Source organism: Rhipicephalus microplus, chromosome 1, assembly GCF_043290135.1.
Source record: "Rhipicephalus microplus isolate Deutch F79 chromosome 1, USDA_Rmic, whole genome shotgun sequence".
In the NCBI taxonomy this organism is placed as follows: domain Eukaryota; kingdom Metazoa; phylum Arthropoda; class Arachnida; order Ixodida; family Ixodidae; genus Rhipicephalus; species Rhipicephalus microplus.
Genome location: NC_134700.1, coordinates 160,643,263 through 160,665,433, shown reverse-complemented (window position 1 = coordinate 160,665,433; position 22,171 = coordinate 160,643,263). Strand labels below are relative to the sequence as shown.

At 47.8% G+C, this 22,171-nt stretch overlaps 1 protein-coding gene across 1 annotated transcript in view; it reads left to right on the top strand.

The window, feature by feature from the left end:
- Positions 1-22,171, top strand: part of LOC142765906 (sodium- and chloride-dependent glycine transporter 2-like) — a 47,930-nt gene that overhangs the window by 8,869 nt on the left and 16,890 nt on the right. Inside the window, exons 3-6 of the mRNA XM_075867713.1 lie at positions 2,889-3,021; positions 8,043-8,146; positions 13,021-13,106; positions 20,323-20,450. Coding sequence (XP_075723828.1) covers positions 2,889-3,021; positions 8,043-8,146; positions 13,021-13,106; positions 20,323-20,450 — 451 coding nt within the window. The remainder of the gene's footprint in view (positions 1-2,888; positions 3,022-8,042; positions 8,147-13,020; positions 13,107-20,322; positions 20,451-22,171) is intronic.

Here is a 22,171-nt window from a genome sequence, read left to right as displayed (position 1 = left end):
GAGTGCAGTTACCCGCCTACGGTGCTTTTGAAGAAAGGTTGTCGTGGCAAACTTCAAGCGAATTTCACATATATGTATTTCAACAAGTCAAACTTTCGCCAAGTTTTCATTATATATAATACTTTGGACAGTTTGACTTGATCAAATGACTGCAAGAAAGAAGGTGTTTTCGTTGCTTTATTACGAAATTCAGTCACATAAGCGACACACTATAGGTTGAATGAAGAGCAGATAGGCCATTGAAAACGAACAGCGCAAAGAAAACGAGATTCGGGGCGGATTATGCACTTAGTCGGTCTCTGTTCACGATGTTTCTCGTTTCTGGTCTTCTACGGTACCATCCGCACCAAATAAGCACTTCATAGCAACATCTTCTGAGCACAAGACCACAGGGTGAACTCGTACTCGCAGCTGAGCACGGCACTGTGACCGATAGCATTCGGTGACGATATGACATTCTGCGTATTGAAACACGAAATAACTTTGTAATTGTATTTTTTGAGATTAAAGTAATTTAATGAGTAGTCCAACTATGACCAGCATTGTAGTCAGAATTTTGTTTGGGTGCAGGGGGCCCGGCATAATTAAGGCTCAATCACACCAAAGGTGGCGCGGCCAAGGGGGATTTTCGAAACGGCGAGGTGGCGAGTGCGTGAACCTGTTCAGACCGCCTCCTTCACCCCCCTAGCCCGACAACTTGCAGCTATTCCTCATCTAAAACACACCCTATATGCAGATGACATGACGCTATGGTCTACCCATGGCAGTGATGATGACATACAGGACACCATTCAAACCGCCACCAGCAAAACACAAAACTATGCAGCTAGTGTAGGACTTACCTGTTCTCCAGAGAAGTGCGGACTGCTCTGCATCCGTCCCAAAATCCGCAACTCACTTTCCTCCGCTATCGTTATCGAACTGAATGGCAGATCGCTACGTGAGGTCGACACTCTCTGGATATTGGGCATGCATATCCAAAGGGATGGAAACAACACTAACACACTACGGAAACTCAAGCTGGTTGTAGGGGCGATTTCGCGCCTGATCCGCCGGCTTTTGGACCACCACCGGGGCATGAATGAGGGTCACCTATGTCGCCTTATGTATGCATTCGCACTTAGCCACGTTATCAACTCCACTCCCTACCTCCAGCTATCTCGCCGAGACACTGACGCCCTGGATGCCCTCATCCGTCGGGCATACGAAGTAGCCCTCCACCTTCCCATAAGTACACCCACCGATCGACTTCTCAAGCCGGACCTTCACAACACTATCGGGGAACTTATAGACGCGCACCGCCACGCGCAATACCTTCGTCTCACACAAACTGACACCAGGCGGCATATCTTGCATTCTCTTGGAATCCAGATACCGCCCAATGATCCGACAATACTCCCCATGCCAAGACCACTGCACCGAGAACTCCTCATTACACCACTTCCCCGCAACATGCACCCCAGCCACCATGATAAACGCCGCCGAGCTCGTACTAGAAACACAGGTGTTATGGCTCCGAACTGGACGCCATAGCCTGCGTGGGCGATGTAGCGGTCGTCGCCATGGTGGATCGCACACTCTCTAATATGTACACACACACTTCCTTCGGATACCTCCCCCGAAGCTGCAGAGGAAGCTGCCATTGCCTTAGCAATTGTTAACACTGAAGAACTGTATGTTTTATCTGATTACAAAATCGGAATTCTAAATTTCGTGCGAGGCCGAGTTCACGTTCCTGTTTTTTTGCATACTGGACTCGCCCGCTGCACCCCCGCCCCGTCATGTGCAGTTGATCTGAGTGACCGGGCACTTCGGGAATCCCGGAAACGAGGCCGCCAATCTCTTAGCACGAGGTTCTCTTAACCGGGCACTGGCGGCCTCCTATCCCGGACTCACGAAGGAGTGCGCGCACACTTTCAACGAGCTGACTCAAGCCTATCGGGCAGAGCATCAGCGTTATCTTCCACCGCACAAGTCTCTCAGCAACCGACAGGCCACCCTCTGGCGCCAGCTACAGACTCACACTCTCCTTCTCCTCTCATTCTGTCGCACTATCACCCCATTTTCCTAACACCAGCCTGTACGCTCTGCCCTGAATCACATGCTTCTGCTATACACATCCTTTCTCACTACCGGCGGATCGTCCCCCACGGGTCCTAGAACATCTCAAGACCTGGGAGAACTGAGAGACCCTACTGCGTTCAGAGGACCCGGTTAAGCAGACAATGGCTGCCGACCGGGCTGCCAGTGCCATAGAGCACCACCAAATGAGCGCTTGAGCGCAGTGGGATCGTGCGAGGGCCCAGGAGCCTGCGTGCTTCAAACTCCTCTGTTGAAATAAAGTTTTTCTCTTCGTCCTCGGCTGGCCACGTGCCAGAAGAGGCGTGCATCTCACGCTTTTGCGCACGTGTCGCTATGATGCTTCAATGCTTCTCCCAAACGTACACCCGCGCTACAACCGTGACTTAGCTGCGTGCCATTCTCATTGGCTGCGGCAAAGCGGCGAGCCTCGGCAGGCGGCAAAAAATTGCTCCGAGAATGATCGCCCTTGCCGCCTAGTTTTTATCCCGCTTTCGCAACCTGGAGAGGAGGTTTCCCCCTTTCCGCGTTGCCGCCACGTCACTTTGGCCACCCCACATTTGATGTGAACAAACCTTTAAGCAGGCATGCGTGTATCTATGCACATGCAGAGTGTACAGACTTCGGGGAGGGTGTCGGAGCTCCCAATGACATGCCTTGGCTACGCTAAAGCTCTGCATCAAACGTACACAGCCTAGTCGCTATAGAACGAAGGACACATTCGAGCATCGTCTGACTGCTACAAACAGAGCTGCACGTTTTTATTTACATGAACCTCTCCGGAATAATACACTCGGTATTTTTTGCAGGAAGGACGTTCTTCACCTGAGCCCCAGCATCGATGAGTTCGAAGCCCTCCAGGTGACCGTGGCACTAGGGGTTGCCTGCTGCTGGTTCCTCGTTTTCCTAAGCGTCAGCAAGGGACCACACTTGCTGGGCAAGGCAAATGGCAAACCCCTCTATTTTCGCTTTTTCAGGGAGCCGTTTACCAGGTTAGCCCATTCAAAACCCACAAGCGAGGCACAGGGATCGGTCACTGACAATTTTATCTGCCAAATATCACACAGATGAGCGGTGAGAAATCGACCGAGACTTATAATCGAGGGCTTCCTGCGCTCCCTCCCTCTGGAGACGTGCTTGTACCATGAATTTTTTATGCGTCGACAACGCAAGTTCCATGCCACTCAAACGAAAAACCCCAAGGAAGTAAGCATGCAATGAAGTCAAATTGGACATTTTGGACATACATTTAGGATTTAGTTGCAGGGTGCATGATCGGTGCGGGGAACGAGACTGTATTCTCTGAAAAACAAAATAATAGCTGATCCCTCTGTCACCAAAATTGGTATAACACGAAAGTGAAACGTCCCTTCACAGAAGCAAGTGAGTGTTTAATGTGCATTGTTTCACCATATAGGCGATGGAATGAATGCTGTAGCATAAAATAGCAACGTCGTGCGTATAACGGTAAGGAGCTCCAATGAAGCAACTCTCTGCTGAATCAGAAAGGACACTCCGGAAGAACGTACAAATTTTTTTCTTCTAGTTTATGCCTCGTCATTCGTTATTGTAAATTTTATGACGTCACCTTCGTGGCGGGAATACGCCAGTGGAGCTGTGGTGGATTCCAACATAAAACAATTTCGTGTTAAACGAGGACAAGTAAAGACATGCATAGGTGTGCAAGAGCCATCCACGGTGGCCACGTGAATTACGACGAACGTGCTTTCCCACGAATTCCGTCGACAACGACGCCACAACGTCGCCGTTGTCTAGTTGGCTTCCCCTTCAACGGGATCTACGTAAAAGAAAATGGCAGCATATCCACGGAGTGAATGATGGAGAGTGGGGTGAACATTCGTCCGTCCATTCGTTCATGCTTCCATCCGTCCATGCGTCCGTCCGTGTGACCGTCCATGCGTCTATCCGCCCGTCCGTGCGTGCGTCTGTTCGTGCGTCCGTCCCTGCGTTCGTCCATGCATCCGCCCCTGCGTCCGTTGATGCGTCCATTCATGCATCTGTCTGTGTGTCCATCCGTCCATCTATTCAACACTTCAAGTGCCACCATCTCGCATCTTTTCATCATATATTCCCCATATAGAAGCACCACCATCCAGCGGACATTCCAAGGACTAAACGATAGGTGGCACACGCACACTTCTTACGGCTTGCGCTTCGGGTCTACTTCCCACCTTTGACCACCTCGAGTTCATGGTATATACTAGTTCACTGTATTCGTGTCACTGCAGCCCAACGCTCGCTAAACCTTTCTAAAACCAAGGAGGTTACGCCCAGCAAGTATAACGTAGCAACCTTTTCCTGTCAGATAGTGCTCAATGTACATGGCAATGGCTGCTAATGGGAAATGAGAGACAGAAGAATTCGGCTTTTACTTTCTTATGGCTTGCGCTGCGTATCTACTTCCCAGCTTTAACCACCTCGAGTTCATGGTATACTAGTTGATTGTATTCATGGCACTGCAACTCAACGCTCGCTAAACCTTTCTAAAACTAAGGAGGTTACACCCAGAGAGTATAACGTAGCAACCCTTTATTGTCAGATAGTGCTCAATGTACATGCCAATGGCTGCTAATGGGGATCGTAGCGTGCACTAAAAGCCGAATGCTCCTGTTTCTCATTCCCCCTTAGCAGCCATTGGCATGTACGTTGAGCACTATCTTTCATTGTTCAACAACACACAGAAGAAATCTCTCACCGGCACCACTTGGAGGTCAAACTGTTATACTTGTTACACACTACAACGGCTGCGAGGGACGAACAGGTGCTGCTATAAGAAGCTTCGCCCCTAAAAGCAGTGCGTCTCGATGGAATAAACCGGGGAGTGAGGGACATGAAGTCGGTGCGTGATCAGCGGGGTGCCTCAAGTGCTGCCCCGGTGCCAATAGGACTATGCCATGCCAATCCTACATTCCTCCTTTCACTCTAGCAATCGCACAACACCAGGGGAGGAGGAGGCCGGTTTTGAACGGGGAAGTCCACATTTGCAAATGTCTCTCTAACCATCTTACTCACTGTACATATATGAATATAAAGTTGTTCTCGAAAGCACAAGCAACCCTTCAGGGGGCTTCGTCGCCCACATACCCGGTTTCCTAGTCACAACGCCGGCAATAGTTTAAAGTTATTTGTCACTCATGTGTCGTATGCAAGACAGCTTCATATGGCCTTTCGTTTTCAGAGTGTGGAATGGCTCTCAATGTTATCTTCATTTATTTCCGGTGTCTTCGCACACACCCAGGGGCACACACCCCCGCACAAACACACACACACACCTATGGGGTTTTACGTCCTAGAACTATGACGTGTTAGAGCGTTGCGGAAATTTCAACCACCGGTGCTCATCAATGTGCGCTTAAAGCTAAGCTCACGACCTCTAGCATTTCGTTTCCATCCCAGTGTGGCCGCCGCGGTCGGGATTCGATCCCTCGGCCTTAGGACATGAGTGAAGCCGCAGAACCCCTAGGGTATCGGGGTGGGTTTCATACATGACTTAACATTTCTGTGATATATTGTTTTTCGCACCTTTTTATTGTGACAGTCTCATGGTTTTTTAGCACAAATCGTCCCTAAGCACGTCAATTTCCTTTATATTGCTCGAAAACCCTTTCTCCGTCGCAGGTTTCGGTCGGAATTGTGTACACGACGTTCGGCTGCTGGGTGCGATGTGCGCAGCCGCACTGGCGTTAGAGGGATCTTCTATCGGGCTTCAGGAATGCTTCAAACCCGACGTCCGGAATCTCATCGACATCAAGGTGCACAGTTAGTCGATTGTGGGTGCACAAACGCAGATGCATTTCTTAACGGTAGCCACGTAAGGCAGCAGCAGATTTTCAGATCGTGTTTGCATTGACGTGGTTTCGTTACACGTTCACGGCAGAGGGGTGCCATTGTTAGAAGTCCAGAGCAGGAGTCGGCCACCTGTGGCGCATTGCCATAGCACGGCACGGGCCCGGCCAGGCCCCGGGCCGGACCTGGCCGGGCAAGCCATTGTTAGATCGGGCGCGGACTGTGCCCAGGCCCATGCGCTTCGGGCTCAGATCGTGCTCGGGCCGGAGTCAGGCCCGTATTAGGCCCGGGTCTCATATGAAGGGTGTTTCGAGAAATGATTTCAATATTATTTACACAGTACAGAAAGAAGGCATATGCGTGCTACCTTCGGCGTTCCCTTTACTTTGACAGAAAGCGTCTTGAGATGTGCACAAACATTAATTACGACAATTTAAATCAATTACATCTTCATTGAGGGCGTTTTCGAAGTGAACAGTAGATGCACTGTTTGGTGCATCAGTATTGGTTTCGCCAGCTAAATTATCCACAATTCATCGCTTCGCGGTGATTACCAGTGGCCACTTTTCCAAAACTTTTAAGGATTTATAGACTATTCGTAGTGTGAGGAATAAGATGGACACATGCGGAAGCGCAGTGCCATCGCCTGGCTCGCTCGGCTGTTCGCTCCCTGGCTACGCTTTGCCTGCTGCTGCTGCTATCTTCCCGGTTGCTGTGTACTTCAATAAACCCCCGTAACAGTAGGAACAACATTCATTCGCTTATTTGACTTGGCCGGCTATTTCTACTGGCTAAAAAGTTCATTGTTTAATTCCTGTATTTACTGCAGTAATTAATGTTTCTACACATCTGAAGGTGCCCTCTGCCAATATAAAGGGAACGCCACAGGTAGCACGCAGATGATTCCTTTCTGTAATTTTTAAATAACATTGGACTCATCTCTCTAAACACCACGTATATGAGACCCGTTATATATGGATATAACGGCGTGTCTATGCTGTGTGGTTTTGTTTGTAATGCGAAGCAGCTATTTGACTCGTGTGTGAAACTCCGTAACGTACATGCGTCCGTAGGAACGCGTCGCTACGCGTTCCCCTCGCCTCAGGTCTGGAGCGGTGCCAAGTAGGCCACGCCGCAGCTGAGCGTTTACGTCACGCTCCCCTCACGCTTCCCTCGCAGGTGCACGCTGATGTCAATCTCTCCCACCGGAGCACACTCGCCGCAGCATGCTGATGCCGGCTCCTCCACCCGCTCGTAACACACTTCTTATCGCTTGACCCTCTCCACCAGCAGCAACGCTCGAATGCAGGTCGAGTGAAAACACGCGACAGGTTTATTTGCGCGTCCGAAGCAGCCGTATGAACGCAGCCTGCCAGCTGCAATGGGAGGCTGCGTCCATATAGTAGCTGCAGACGTGCAACTAAACCTGTCTACTTTTTCAGCTCGTTCATCTGCGATGAAACTAAAGTTAACCCACCTCCCATGTCCTCGAATTTCAAACAAACGTTTACTCCAGTACACGCTGCACCAATTTTCGCTTCAAACCATTCTTCCACTAACTGCGTGGACGCCCGTTTTAACCGGGTTCAGCGCCGTGCGCACCGCTGCTGTTTCGCATCCCATCAGGGTTACCTTCGGGGAGGTGGTCCACAGTTTTTGTGGGGTTTAACATCCCGAAGCGACCGAGGTTACGTAAGATGATGTAGTGGAGGGCATCGGCTCAGTGAGACCAGATGGAGTGCATTAGCATGCACTGAAAATGTAAAGTACAAGACGTCTAGAATTCTTCTCCGTCCATATACGCTACACGTAAATAAAAAACTGGTCAAATAAGTTTCCATCATCATTATATTGAAGGAAAAACGTTCTGCTATACCGTAAGGAAATGTTCGCCAGGTGGTACTGTTGCAATAGCAACGATACACTGATAACGTTATATAGCGTAGATCAGATATGCACGCTGGTATCTAAAAAATCAAATATTAAGACACCTTCGTAAGCCCACCACGCATTTTTCCACGTGCGTGCTCCGTAGACTCATCTAGCAACTCGTAAGTCATGAATATCTCCAGAGTACTTGGAGCCCCTACATGTGCCTTAGCCACGTCGCTGATCTGAATGGCAATGGTGTATTCATCTCTGGCGAATCTTTGCAGATGTGGCACTCGGCCTCTCGCCACCTGTTCTACAGCCTGGGTCTCTCTGTAGGCACCACGACGTGCTTGGCCAGCTACAGCCACTTCCAGGACAACCTGTTACAGTAAGCAGTTAGCATAGTTGTTCCCAATCATTTGATGGGAATGGTAGAAAGATAGATTGACTTTTAGGACAAGAACAACGTTTAGGACAGATTGAGCGAACAGCAGTTAGACATCTCAATGTTTATCGCTACGTGTTTGCGAAAGAAAAAAAAATGAAACAGATAATTATACGCGCTGATAAAGGCACGCATTTTCGGGTCTCTGTGATTTAGGCCAGTGTGTATGTGGAGGGAAGTGGCTTGCGATGGCGTAGTGGTTAGAGTGTCAGTCTTGCGTGGGAGAGGTTCATGGTTTCTAATCCCGGTGCCTTGCTATTTATTCCTCATCGGATAAAAAATGTTATTCACGTGATGATGGAATTGCATTAAGAGACCTGGGGTGCGGCCTCACCGGTGACCACCACCGGTAGCGCACTCCCTCACCAGAGAAGAATTGATCAAGCAGTAACCACCGCCGGCACTCTCTCACCAGAGAATTGGCCATTCTGGTGCAGTATCTGGGCCCTACCTTCTACATGGCTAGGCCCATTATACCTCGGTCTCCAACGCATGCGAAGAAATTGACCACGGCGGCGGCGGTGGTCAGATTTGCGACACAGTAGATGGTGCTAAGAATCTCTTGAGTGCGGACAGGCTGCCATTGGAACCTGAACTTGGCAACTTTTAACGTTAGAACCTTATCTAGTAAGGTAAGTCTAGCTGTGCTATTTGAGGAACGAGAGGGTGTTAAATAGGATGTGACAGGGCTCAGTGTGGTTACGAGGACAGATGAGGCCTGTACAGTGCTACAGAATGGGCACGTCCTTTGCTATCGTGGCTTGGCTGACTGAAGAAATCTGGGTAGGGGTTCCTTACCCCCAGAAATATATCTGATAATTCAGAGTAATACTATATCAAAAGAGAAAGAGTGACCAGGTATCGTAATAAACTTAATAAAAGATACAAGATGACGGTGGTACAAACCTACGCGCCTACATACAGCCAAGATGATGATGAATAATTGATATGTGGGGTTTAACGTCCCAAAACTATCATAGAGGACACTAGAAATTCCAACCACTTCGGGTTCTTTAACGTGCACCCAAATTTGAGCTCACGGTACTACAGCATTTTCGCCTCCATCGAAAATGCAGCCGACGTAGCCGTGATTTGATCCCGTGACTTGCGGGTCAGCAGCCGAGTACCTGAGCCACTGGACCACTGCGGCGTGGCCAGCCATGATGACGCATTAGTTGAAAGCTTCTGTGAAGACGTGGAATTGGCAATGAGTAAGGTACAAACACTGTATACTATAATAATGGGTGACTTAATGCCATGGTAGGGATGAAGCAGGCTGGAGACCAGGCAGTGGGGTATGATGGCATCGGTAGAGAAATGTCAGAAGGGAGTTAACAGTAGAATTGGCAAAAACCGATTTGGCAAAAACCAGATGTATGTACAAAGGGACACGGTAAGCAAATTAACAACCAATGTGGATAAGACAATTGAAGTAGCGCAGGAGTTGGACATTGGCTGATAATGTAAGAAGTGACAGCACCTCAGATGACATCCCACCAGTAATGACAGAATTAAGTCAAGAAAGCCTAGGAGAGAATGCAAAAAGTCAAATGTGCTGGTAAGGATCAGGTAACATCAGATCTGCTGAAAGACGGAACTGGCCACTCTGTTTACGAAGTGTGTCTTGACGGAGAGCGTACAAGAATATTAAAAGAATGCTAACATCATCTTAATTCATAAGCACAAAGACAAGGATTTGAACAACTACAGTCCGATTAGCTTACTCTCCGTCGTATGAAGGCATTTACAAAGGTAATGGCTAGCAGAATGCAGACTACATTGGAAGTCAAACCAAAGGATCAAGCAGGATTTTGTACAGGCTACTGAACAATCAACCACAACCATGTGATAGAAAAATGCTCGGAATACACCCAATCACTATACCGAGTCTTCATATATTATAAGAAGGCATTTGATTCAGTAGAGATATTAGCAGGCATGTAGACACTGCAGAGTCAGGCTGTCGACGAAACATATATAAACATCCTGGAGGAAATATACAGGGGATACTGCCACCATAGTGCTTCATAAAGAAAGCGACAGAATAACAATAAATGAGGGTGTAAGACAAGGACATACGATCTCCAAATTGCTATTTGCCGCGTGCTTACAGGAGGTTTTTATAGGCTTAGAATGGGAAGGGTAGAGGATAAGAGTCAATGAAGAGTATCTAGTAACTTGCGCTTCACCGATGACATTGTATTGCTGAGTAACTTAGGGGACGAATGGCAATTCATGATTAGTGAATTAGACTAGGAGAGCAGGAAGGCAGGTCTTCAAATTATTCCACAGAAAACGAAGGTAATGTACAACAACCTGGGAAGAGAGCAGCACTTTGAGATAGGTAGTAGTGCACTTGAAGTTGTAGGAGATTACGTCTGGTTAGGACAGGTAGTAACCGCGGAGCTGAACCACGATATTTAGGTAACTGGAAGAATAATAATGGGGTGGTACACATTCGGCAAGAATTTTCAGCTCTTGAATGGTAGATTGCCACTATCGCTCAAGAGGAAGGTAAATAACAGCTGCATCTTACTGGTACTTTACTACAGAGCAGAAACCTGGAGGGTTACAAAGTGGGTTCATCTTAGGTTTAAGAGTACTCAGTGAGCAATGGAAAGGAAAATGATAGGTGTAAGCTTAAGGGACAAGATGAGAGCAGAATTTATCAGAAAAAAAACAGATGTTATGGACATCGTACTCAATATCAAGAAGAAGAAATGGTCATGGGCAGGACATGAGAACGTCTGGTCATCAAGGATCACAGATTGGATTAAAAAAGGCAAGTGGATGAGGGGGAGACAGAAGATTAGGTGGGCAGGTGAGATTAGGAAGTTTGCGGGTATAAAGTAGCAGCAGTAAGTACAGGACCAAGTTGAGTGGCGGAACACAGGAGAGGCCTTTGTCCTGCAGTTGACGTAGTGAGGCTAATGATGATGATGCATGTAGAAGGAGGGGCGGAGGGAGGAGCGTATAAAGCAAGTTCAGCTTTGTAGTAATTATTCTTTCTTAAGAAGCCTATATGTTAACTCCAATACCAATGCAGGAAAATCTCGTGAAACATTCTTAACAAAATGTGGGAAGGCCATCACACATTGAGAGTGTGTGCTTTCTTACCATTTTATGAAATCTACAAGCATATTTTCCTGATACTCTTTGAGCGTATGTTGAAATGTGTTACATACCGTCTTAGGAAAGGGTTGTGTTGGGTGTAATGCTTGCTTAGAGCGGTTGATTGCCCTATTACACGGGAGGAGAAGCGTGCCTTTGCCCAGCAATAAAATCACTGAGTTTAATGCAACAGGCTTTTTCGAGACACGTGCCAGAATAAGAGCACAACGGACACGAGCACCGCGTTACAATCGATGCGCGGGATGATGATATAGCTAGGAATTTTACAGAACGTTACGGCGACTGCATAATTGGCCTGGAGTGTCCATAAAATTGGGCAAGCTTTGAATGTTTTCTCTGACACATTTACATTGATCATGGTAACGTTCTGTGCACACCAAAGCTCTTGCAGCTTGGTTGAACAGCCTCGCTGTTAAAAATTCAGCTTAATAAAGGACGCATACATAGTGCCTCAACACTATCTAGGCGTCGCACTAAGCATGTGTCGGCCCTTTATTACCGTTTAACCATATGTCCGGTTTTAACAAATGCAGCTGTTCCTCCCGTTACACGCACGCTGGTTGATCCGGTATCGAGGCCTTGTAAAGTGATAGCGCCTCTGCTTCGAGTGAACAGTCTCAATAACTTCATTGAAATTTAGCAAACCCTTGAAATACCTGCGAGTTGCGTTCGAGGCTAAGCATTCACAAACGAACAAAGAAGCAAAAAATATCACAGCATATCCACGGAATGAATAATGACGAGTGGAGCGAAGTGTCCATCCGTCCGTGCGTCCGTACATGCATCCGTATGTGTGTCCGTCTGTCCGTCCATTCAGCCGTACTTCCGTCCGTCTGTGTGTTCGTTCGTCCATCCACATACGTCCATGCGTGCGTCCGTGCGTCCATCTATGCTTCCGTCCGTCCGTCCGTCTGTCCATCTGTCTGTATTTTTGTCTGGCTATCTGTCTGGCAACGACCACAAGCCGCCGTGGCCATCCGCGCCTGCTTCTCCACTTTTTCTATGCCCCACCAACGATACGACACGTACGGTGACGATCGAGGAGACAGAGAGGCGCTCGTTCTTCCCGTACCCAAGCACGGCCCGCGCAGCAGCCGATCGCAGAGTGGTGGTACAGCGCCATCTAGAACATGCTCAATCAACTGCAGTTTGAATGTACTTCTATGAGACCGTGCCATCTATAGTAGTGTTCGAGATATACTGCCGCTGACGCCTGACGCGGGACAAAGCAATACTAAAAGAAGCTTCGTTCTTTAGAAAAGCACATGCGTCCTAATAATCCTTAACCCCCGCTTGTTCCCTAATCCATAGCTGAAATAAAGAAGAAGAAATGGACATGGGCCGGGCATGTAGCGCGTAGACAGGATAACCGCTGGCCGTTAAAGGTAACTAACTGGATTCCCAGAGAAGGCAAGCGGGTTAGAGGGAGACAGAAGGTTAGGTGGGCAGATGAGATAAAGAAGTTTGCGGGTATAAATTGGCAGCAGCAAGCACAGGACCGGGCTAACTGGCGGAACATGGGAGAGGCCTTTGTCCTGCAGTGGACGTAGTCAGGCTGATAATGATGAATGATGATAATGATGTCTTAATAATGATTAACAAGAGCTCGTTTTTCTGCACTCCGTCCTCACTTCAAACCACCAAAGCCATGCAGTGACGGTGTACCTGGTGAACTTCGTGTGCAGCCTGGTGGGAGCGCTGTTCGTGTTCGGCCTGTACGGTAACCTGGTCCATTCGTTCAACATTGAGATCAGCAACATCGTCACTAATGGTGCGTGCGTTTTGTTTGAGTGAGACAATGTGCGCAACCACGCTGTATTAAGAATACTTCTAACGCTGAATGGGCACGCCTGTCCGTGGTGTGGCGGCTCGCCGCAACTCTATCACATTTCATGGAGATGCCTAAATCGACCACCAAATGTATATTCTTCTTTAGGTCAGTACACGCTATCTAATACTGTCGAGCAATGGGAGGCACAGCTCGCCAGCTCTTACCCATAGGTGCAGCTTGCACTTCTGTGTCGAATCGGGCAGCCGGCAACAGTTAGTGCAGCCCTGGACTTGGGGCCCCAAATAAAGTTTTCCATTCCTTCCTTATTTGCCGAATCTATACATATTACCAATATGCTTTAGCGCGAGGCAGTGCGAAGTTTTGAAATGAAAACGGGACGGTTTGTGTGTTTTGAAATGAAAACGGGACGGTTTGTGTGTTGAGTTACTTATTAATTTTAAGTTTCTGCACCAGGAGTTTCATTTTGTCGAATACTTCGAAATTCCGAATTGCCCAGGATCATCTGTATTACTGTTCTCGAGGTATAGCGCATACATACTTACTGAGGGGAACAGCGCGAAATACGAGACAGAGAAAGAATGAAGACACGCCACAAGCGCTGACGAACAACTGTGTGTAAATTTACTACACTTGGAAATACATAGCTGAAAACACAGTTGTTCGTCAGTGCTCTTGTCGTGTGTTCATTCTTTCTTCGTCCCATATTTCGTGCTGTTCCCCTCAGTATGATGTACATACTGGCCCTTCAAGAACCCCTTCTGCAACATACGTATTTGTTTCGTATGGTCTGCTCACCATACGTTAAAGTGTTTTAGCCCGTGAAACGTCTTAGCCGACAATAAGTACTTTCTTTTTCACAAACCCGATGTTGTTTATGAATGAGATCCTGTTATTAATGTAGCACATTACAAGATACTGGCCTCGTAATATGTGTTCACAAGTTCTCGATTCCCTGAACAGTTAGTTACATGCTTCGTATTGCAAGACTGTGTCACCTCATAATTCGCGTAGAAGTTGGGAAAGAGGGAACTTCGTGTTTGAGGTTTGAAGTTTGGTTGCTTTCACCACAATATGAGTCCGATAGAACATACTTTTTAGGGTGAAGATAGCAGTGAATAGTTAGCTTATCAGCAACTTTTCCTAGGGCCGCCACCTCCTCAGCACCATACAAAAAAAATGAACTATTAATTTATTTGCTGTAGCAGGGGTTTTCTAGAAAGTTGCTTCCAGGGAACGCTTCCAAACTTCATTAAATGCCAAGGAACCTTCCCCCTCCCCACGCTTTCTTGCACGTATTTTTCGTTCCATTCACAATACATTCAAGAGCAAGAAATTTAAAACCAAGAATATATAATAAATTTATTCACTAGAATGCAACTGAACTTACTTCTCTAGCACCCACAAATCGATACGACGCTCAGTCAAACAGAAACGCCGGTCGCATTTTGGCTGCTGGATTCAAATGATTCCTGTGCTTCTTTTGTGATAGGCTAGTGCCGAGAATGTCTGCTGACAAGCAGATGCTGACGAAAATGGCAGCACTGTGTCTATCTACTACTTTATCTTCCGCACCTATTTCCTCACAGGAGAAATCGCAGGCCTTCATCAAGTTTGGATAATAATAAAACAAATATCTTGGTGGGTAGCTTGAGGCACGCACACTCTCTGTTGTTCTCATGAGTGGCGGTGGACGCTGTGCGTTCGTTTCTCCGCCGTTTGCAGGCAGGCATGCAGGCAAGTGAACACGCCGATGGCAGCGCCACCGAGCGCCTATTTGAACGCGTGAGAAAAAAACAAAAACAAAGCGAAAATCTGTCTCTGGCGCAACTTAAATGTGCCTCAAGTGCGTAAAATGCAATTTCTAGTTACGCATGTTTGTTTTAAAAGCAAACTAGGTCTACCTACGAGGATTCCTTGTTCTATCAGTTGATTGAACACATCGCTGTTAGGTGACGCTAGCGGTCATTTTTCGTCGACTTTCAGCATCAAAAGAAACTTATAATTCATTTTGTTATAAAACAGAAGCATGCTCGTTGCCTCCGATGTGATCTACAATCTTTTCTCTTGCGCCACAATCAGACAACTTTTTTTGAGTGGCAGACAGTCCCTTTTTTTTGTTCTGACTGCAAGATACTTTCAGCTGAGCCATCGTAACCGAAAGCTGCGATATCTCTTCAAGTTAAGAACTGTAACAAAATTATGACGTCGCATTCGCTCCTGCAATAATTTCACCCCCATGATCGCTAATTGTATATGTTACTTCAGAGGAAAAAGCAATGAAAAATGTCAAAACGGCATTTATTTTGTTCATAATGATAAATTTACACTTGTAGCCCCGGAAGCCCTTCAGAAGTAGCTGTTGGAAAAATATGTCTGTCAGCCTTTCGTGGTACTTACTGATAAGTAAATTTTGTATAACCTGTTGTATTCCGCCTACATGCCACATGACTTTCACCGCGTGTGTTTGGTGCTGAATATATGTACTTAGTTAGTTTAGTCATTTTAAACAAATAAAACAATTGTGAGATAGCGCTCGTTTGTACTTTCGTTGTGTGCCTCCCCGTCTTTTCTACGCGCTACAAAAATTTCAAACATGAAATAATATCATCTCACCCAGTCATCCATCTGTTTTACTTATACTACGTGAACTCGAGAACTTGTCTGCAAACATTGTCACGTGTAGAAACACATTCAGACAGAAGGAAACGCCCGAAAACATTCAAGCCCTGCCTGCGAACTTTGTCATCGCTCGCTTTTTGACGTAGAACCATCCGAAGACTGCAGAGAGAATCCGGCACTGGCCTGAGCGTAATGTCCTAAGTTTTGACGCAGGCATCGATTGCACGTTTGTCGGCTTCCCGGAGGTCACGAGCCCTACTACTTCCAGTGACTATGGTGTTTAGCCTTCTACCTCATGATCTTCGTCCTCTCATTCTGAAGCCTGGTACGTGTGCTATTTTTAGGATGATCATGGTACCTACCGACTGACACTAAAACGAAAAAAAAAGAATTTAAAAGATCAGGCGGAGCCAACTCGCACTGTAGCCTATGTACCCACCAAAGAAAAAAAAAGTCTGAAGTTTAAACTTTGTTAACGTAGATACTACGAGTGAAATGTATGTTTCGATTGGCTTTGCAATGACTGCGTACAGAAAGCGGCTCCAGCAGCTTTAATCATGCAGTTGATTTCTTTAACTTTTTACCAGTTTCCTTCATGCGGTTTCCTATAGCATTGATTAGCATTATTGCATGCATAAATAATGCCTGGTTTCACATCGTTATGGTAGGTGTAAAGTGTGTTTTATTATTTGTATATTTGATTGCTTGTTGCATAGAGGTTGACTTTGTTTCTGTGTTTTTGCTCTATGCTTTCGCGATTTATCCACCTAGAGCAATATAAGGGTGGGGGAGGGGCTTTGTTAGGCATTTTAATTTGCCTTTAGCCCCTTCTTCTAAGACAAGGACAGTCTGAATTTATATTCAAGTTCAGTTTCAGCTTTGGTTACATTTTCTGTAATGTGGCTGATGTACGGGGCTTCACTTTGTTTGGGTGTTTCAGCTGGTCACTTTCTATTCGCAAGAAATTTGACTGCCTGCCGTTATGCTAGACCTTTTGGATGGCTGAATTCAGCTCTTTGCTTTCACTGAAGCGCAAGCACAGAGGGTCCAGCTGGCGTGGCATCCACGGCGCGATTGAGTTATCAGGCACCAGCAGCTTATCTCGTGGTAATTCAACGGCGTGGATCCTAACGCGCGCAACCCCACCGCCTCTCTGCAGCGGATCAGGTGGCTTGAGAGTTAGAAAGTCGCACGACTAAACGAGCAGCACATGCTGCTCTACCATCCGGTGTGGCTGAGAATTGAGATCATTTTTATATTTATCTGGCCCCTCCCCAAGCCTTGCGGTTCTTTTTGCCAAGATCAACCGGACTTTCCTTGGGTTGCACCCATGCTCCGGTGGTCAAGATCATTGCGTCGCAATGAATGCGTGATTAATGGCCTTTGAGGTACAGCTTTCTTTTTATAAAATTAGATTTGAATAGCATGAACACAGCAAAAGTGAGGTCTTGCGCTTACTATAAATGCTGTTTCGAGCAAGGATCAATTTTTGAAATAAACTGATCGCTTCTGAAGGACTGAGTCTCTAAGAGCGAAAAGAAAACTTGACTGGTTAAAGAAGTGTTCTACGTTTAATATCAAGCAGAAATTTCTCAAACGAACAGTGTTATACAAGAGCGAGAGCTCAAATGTTTGTGAGGTAGAAATTAGTGGAAAACAGAACCTCTAGGAAAAAAAAAATTGGCAGCATATCCCCGGAGTGAATGATGGAGAGTGGGGCGAAGCATTCGTCCGTCCATTCATTTTTGCTTCCGTCCGTCCATGCTTCCGTCTGTGTGACCATCCATGTGTCCATCCGCCCGTCCGTGCGTGCGTCTGTTCGTGCGTCCGTCCCTGTGTTCGTCCATGCATCCGACCCTGCGTCCATTCATGCGTGCATCCATGCATCTGTCTTTGTGTCCGTTCGTCCATCTATTCAACACTCCAAGTACCACCATCTCGCATCTTTTCATTATGTATTTCCTATATAGAAGCACCGCCATCCAGCGGACATTCCAAGGACTAAACGAGAGGTGGCACACACACACTTTCTAACGGCTTGCGCTTCGGGTCTACTTCCCACCTTTAACCACCTCAAGTTCATGGTATATACCAGTTCACTGTATTCATGGCACTGCAGCCCAACGCTCGCTAAACCTTTCTAAAACCAAGGAGGTTACGCCCAGCGAGTATAACGTAGCAACCCTTTCTTGTCAGATAGTGCTCAATATACATGGCAATGGCATCTAATGGGGATCGCAGCGTGCGCGTTAACTAAAAAGCGAATGCTCATGTCTGTCCTTGCCCCTTAGCAGCCATTAGCATGTACATTGAGCACTATTTTTTATTGTTCAACAACGCACAGAAGAAATATTTCACTGGCACCACCTTGGAGGTCAAAATGTTATACTTGTTACATACTACAACGGCTACGAGGGATGAACGGGTGCCGCTATAAAGAGCTTCACCCCTAAAAATAACTATGGACCATCTGTTTGAAGGGAACCTTGATGGGATGCGAAGCAGGAGTTGTGTGCATGCCGTTGACCCTGTTGAAACGGGCGTCAACGCTGGTAACGGAAGAATGGTTTGAAGGGAAACTCGGTGCAATGTTTACTAGAGTAAACGTTGCACCGAGTTTCCCACAAACGCTTACTTACACAAACGTTTACTCTAGTAAACGTTTGTGTGAAACGCAAAAACACGGGAGGCGGGATGCGTTGAGGACTCTTGAGCTCGGCTTTTTTTTTTGGCTCGCGTCTTGTCGGTGTTACCCGGGCGCCGTCTTTATTCTCGAACGCCATCGGTGTTCTTGACTCGCACTTCGTTGGTGTCACTCGTCTTCCTTGTGCCGACGCTTGCGTTCGGCTTCCCTGGCTCGCACCTTGTCGATGTTGACGTCGCCATTCGCGAACGCGATCGCCTTCACTAAACCTCACAACACCGGCGAAAGCCGGGAAAGGTACGCGCACACTAGCGGGAAGCATGCCGCGGCGCGCTGTTCACATTGTCGGCGCCGCGAGATTCTCGAGGCACGCAGTGGTGGTGGTGGTGGTAGTGGTTAGAATGAAGAGGAGAAAGGCACCTAATTTCTGTCTGCCTTCAGGCGACACGGCGCAGTGCCTTATAGGGGTGGGGGGAAGGAGGGATAAAAAGAATAGAAGGAAAATAGACGAAGAAGTAGAGAGGCAAGCGACGGAAAAAAGAAGGAGATAGGAAAGTGGGGATCCGGTCGAAGCAGTCCAAGGGCGGGGCGCCACAATGCGAGAGCTGCACGACGTCAGGAGACCGCGGAGGGCGAACCAATCGGCGGGAGCTACGCTGGCGTCGGAGATCACGAGGGCACAACCGTCCAGCTTGAAATCCTGCGAGCGAATCTCCGCGCAGTGCGCGCGCCCATTCGCTTGCGGCTTTTTCTCGCTGACACATGGAGCGAGGTGGTGCGGGTGAGATGATGTCCACGTGTAGAGAGGGCTCGAGGGTTGTGAGTGGTGGAGAGGGTGTAGCTAGAAAGAGTTCACACGCGGCGAGCTCGTGGCAGGCGAGGGAGAGAGATGTCTCCGCGTACTACTATACTAGACGGGCGTAAGCTATTCGGCACCGCTCCAACACTTGCGGCAAGGGGGAGCGGGGCGGACGGAGGGACAGCGTTACACAGACTAGCCAAAGAATTGCTTCACATCTAATATTTTTTCAGCCTCAAGGATTAACCATATTTTGTATGCATCGATGAAGAACCTATGCTCTTCTGTGGTTCTTTAGATGCAAAGCAACTCTTTGACTAGACTTTGTAACGCTGCCCCCGGTACGCACCACGCTCCTCTGGCCGCAGGTGACGGGGCGGTGCCAAGTAGGTCACGCTTTCTTTCGCAGTGTTCGTGCGTTGACGTCACTCTCTCTCTGGCCTGGCGCTTATCACCGCGTGTCATTTCACTCTCTTCACTCTGTGCACCGCTCGCAACGCCCGAGCGCACAACGAGCGCGCAGTTTTTCTGCGATGAAAGTTACAGGAAACCCAACCCACCTCCCGTGTCTTTGCGTTTCACACAAATGTTCACTCGAGTAAACGCTACACTGAGTTTAGCTTTAAACCGTTCTTCTAGCACTCACGTCGGCACCCGTTTCAACCGGGGCGATGCCGTGCACACCGCTGCGGCTTCGCATTCCATCAGGGTTCCCTCTTGGGAGCTAGTCCACATTTTTTTCACGTTGTTTTCTTTTCCGACCAGCCTTCCATTTCCATACGCTGTACTCGGTATGACGCACAACTTTTCATCCCGGGCGTACTTGTTTGTCATTGTATTGACCTTCCTTGACATGGAGCATTGAAAAAATACCTCGACGGCCCTCTGACTCAACATGACAGTCATTATTCAAAACATGCCGTAGAAATGGCGTTTTTATCAACATCCGTTATAACGTGCGTGCATAGCGGAGAGGGTGTCACCAGTCAACAGGCTATACAAAGCCAAGTGGACTCAAAGCGTTTTTATACGAACGTTCCTTATTATTGCAGGTTACTTCGCAACAAAGTCGCTTGATCTTTATCACACTGCATGTTCGTATAACTGATTTCCTATGCCTAATGCGTCCGCAGGCCTGTCTAGTCGGAGTTTCCTCGGCAGCATGAAAGACAACATTGCATTGCTGTGCAGGAGACCAGTACAGACCACGCTGTTTGCTTGCGCTGGCGGCTTCGTTCTGACAGTGCCCATGACCTTTCAGGTACTGAGCGCAAGTGATAGGCGTACAGGAGCCTTTTAGGGGCGAAGCTCCTTATGGCGTGGCTTGTGTGTCCCTCGTAGTACGTAACCACCAGTGGCACATACCCGAAATAGCGGTCCTTACTATTTTGACCTCCAAGGTGGTTCCGGTGAAAGATTTCTTCTGTGCGTTGTTGAACAATAAAAGAAAGTGCTCAATGCACATGTTAATGGCTGCTAAGGGGGAATGAGAGACAGGGGCATTCGGCCTTTAGTTAACGCGCAGGCTGCGATCACTATTAGCAGCCACTGGCATGTACATTCAGCACTATCTGACTGAAAAAGTTTGCTACGCCATACTCGCTGGGCATAACCTTCTTGGTTTTCGAAAGGTTTAGCGAGCGTTCGGCCGCAGTGCCATGAATAAAGTGAACTAGTATATACCATGAACTCGAGGTGGTTAAAGGTGGGAAGTGGACCCGAAGCGCAAGCCGTAAGAAAGTGTGCGTGTGCCACCTCCCGTTTAGTCCTTGAAATGTCCGCTGGATGGTGGTGCTTCTATATGGGGAATATATGATGAAAAGATGCGAGATGGTGGTACTTGAAGTGTTGAATAGAAGGACGAATGGACACACAGACAGATGCATGGATGGACGCATGAACGGACGCAGACGCGGATGCATGGACGAACGCAGGGACGGACGCACGAACAGACGCACGCACGGACGGGTGGATGGACGCATGGACGGTTACACAGACGTAGGCAGGAACGGACGGAAGCAAGAACGAATGGACGGACGAATGCTTCGCCCCACTCCCCATCATTCACTCCGTGGATATGCTGCCATTTTTTTTCTTCATCTCTCATACAAGTATATACACACCAAAGTTCCTGAAAAAAACTAAACTAGTGCTATTCGTGTCAATGTGCAGGCTCCTCTCCCCTCGCGTGCATAGCAGATAGTAAACGACGCTAGTTGAGAGGCTGTGTGGCTCTTGGCCTCAAAGATGGGCGTGTGCTCATCTTTCCGTTAGAGCTCATTTGGCCTCTGCGGCTCTAGGTGATGCACCAAAAGAGTGATTGAGAAAGAAAAAAGTATAAAAAGTAACGTTAAATACGATGATCTGACGTGTATATAAGCAAGTTGCACGCAGTGGCAAAAATTATCACCGCAAGCATGTAATACTCAACACGATAGCCCACCGTTTGCGTGCAGACGTGCTCAGCGGTGACGCTCTCGACGGCAACGCCACTGCTGTCCGTGTAAACTCGGCGGTGCTAAGAATCTGCAGCCTGACGAACTAGCTTTTGTGAAGGTTTGGCAAATGCCATATTGTTTGTCCACTTTCACGAGCACGCGCTCCACCAACACGCTCAGCAGTGCCCTAGCTGCCCAAGCGTCTGGAACATGCAGTGCACCCACGTGCTTTCGCATTCGCAGTTTCCTGCTGGACACTCTAGAAGCGCTGCTGTGGTTGCTGGCAGAGGTGGTAGAGGCGAAGGGGTGCGGTTAGAGCTACTTTAGATTTCTTCAGGGACATTAATAGACACTGTCAAGGGACGACACATAGCGGTATAAACAACGCCCGTTCATTAGACGGGCTGTTCTTATTCTGCACTTCGCCATCCTCTGCTCGCTAGGCGAGCTCGCACCGATGCCCGAACACCGCTCTTTCTTCCGTGCAACACACATAAAACAACGCGTTGTCGTTGGACACAACTTAAGACAATCGAAGTGCGGC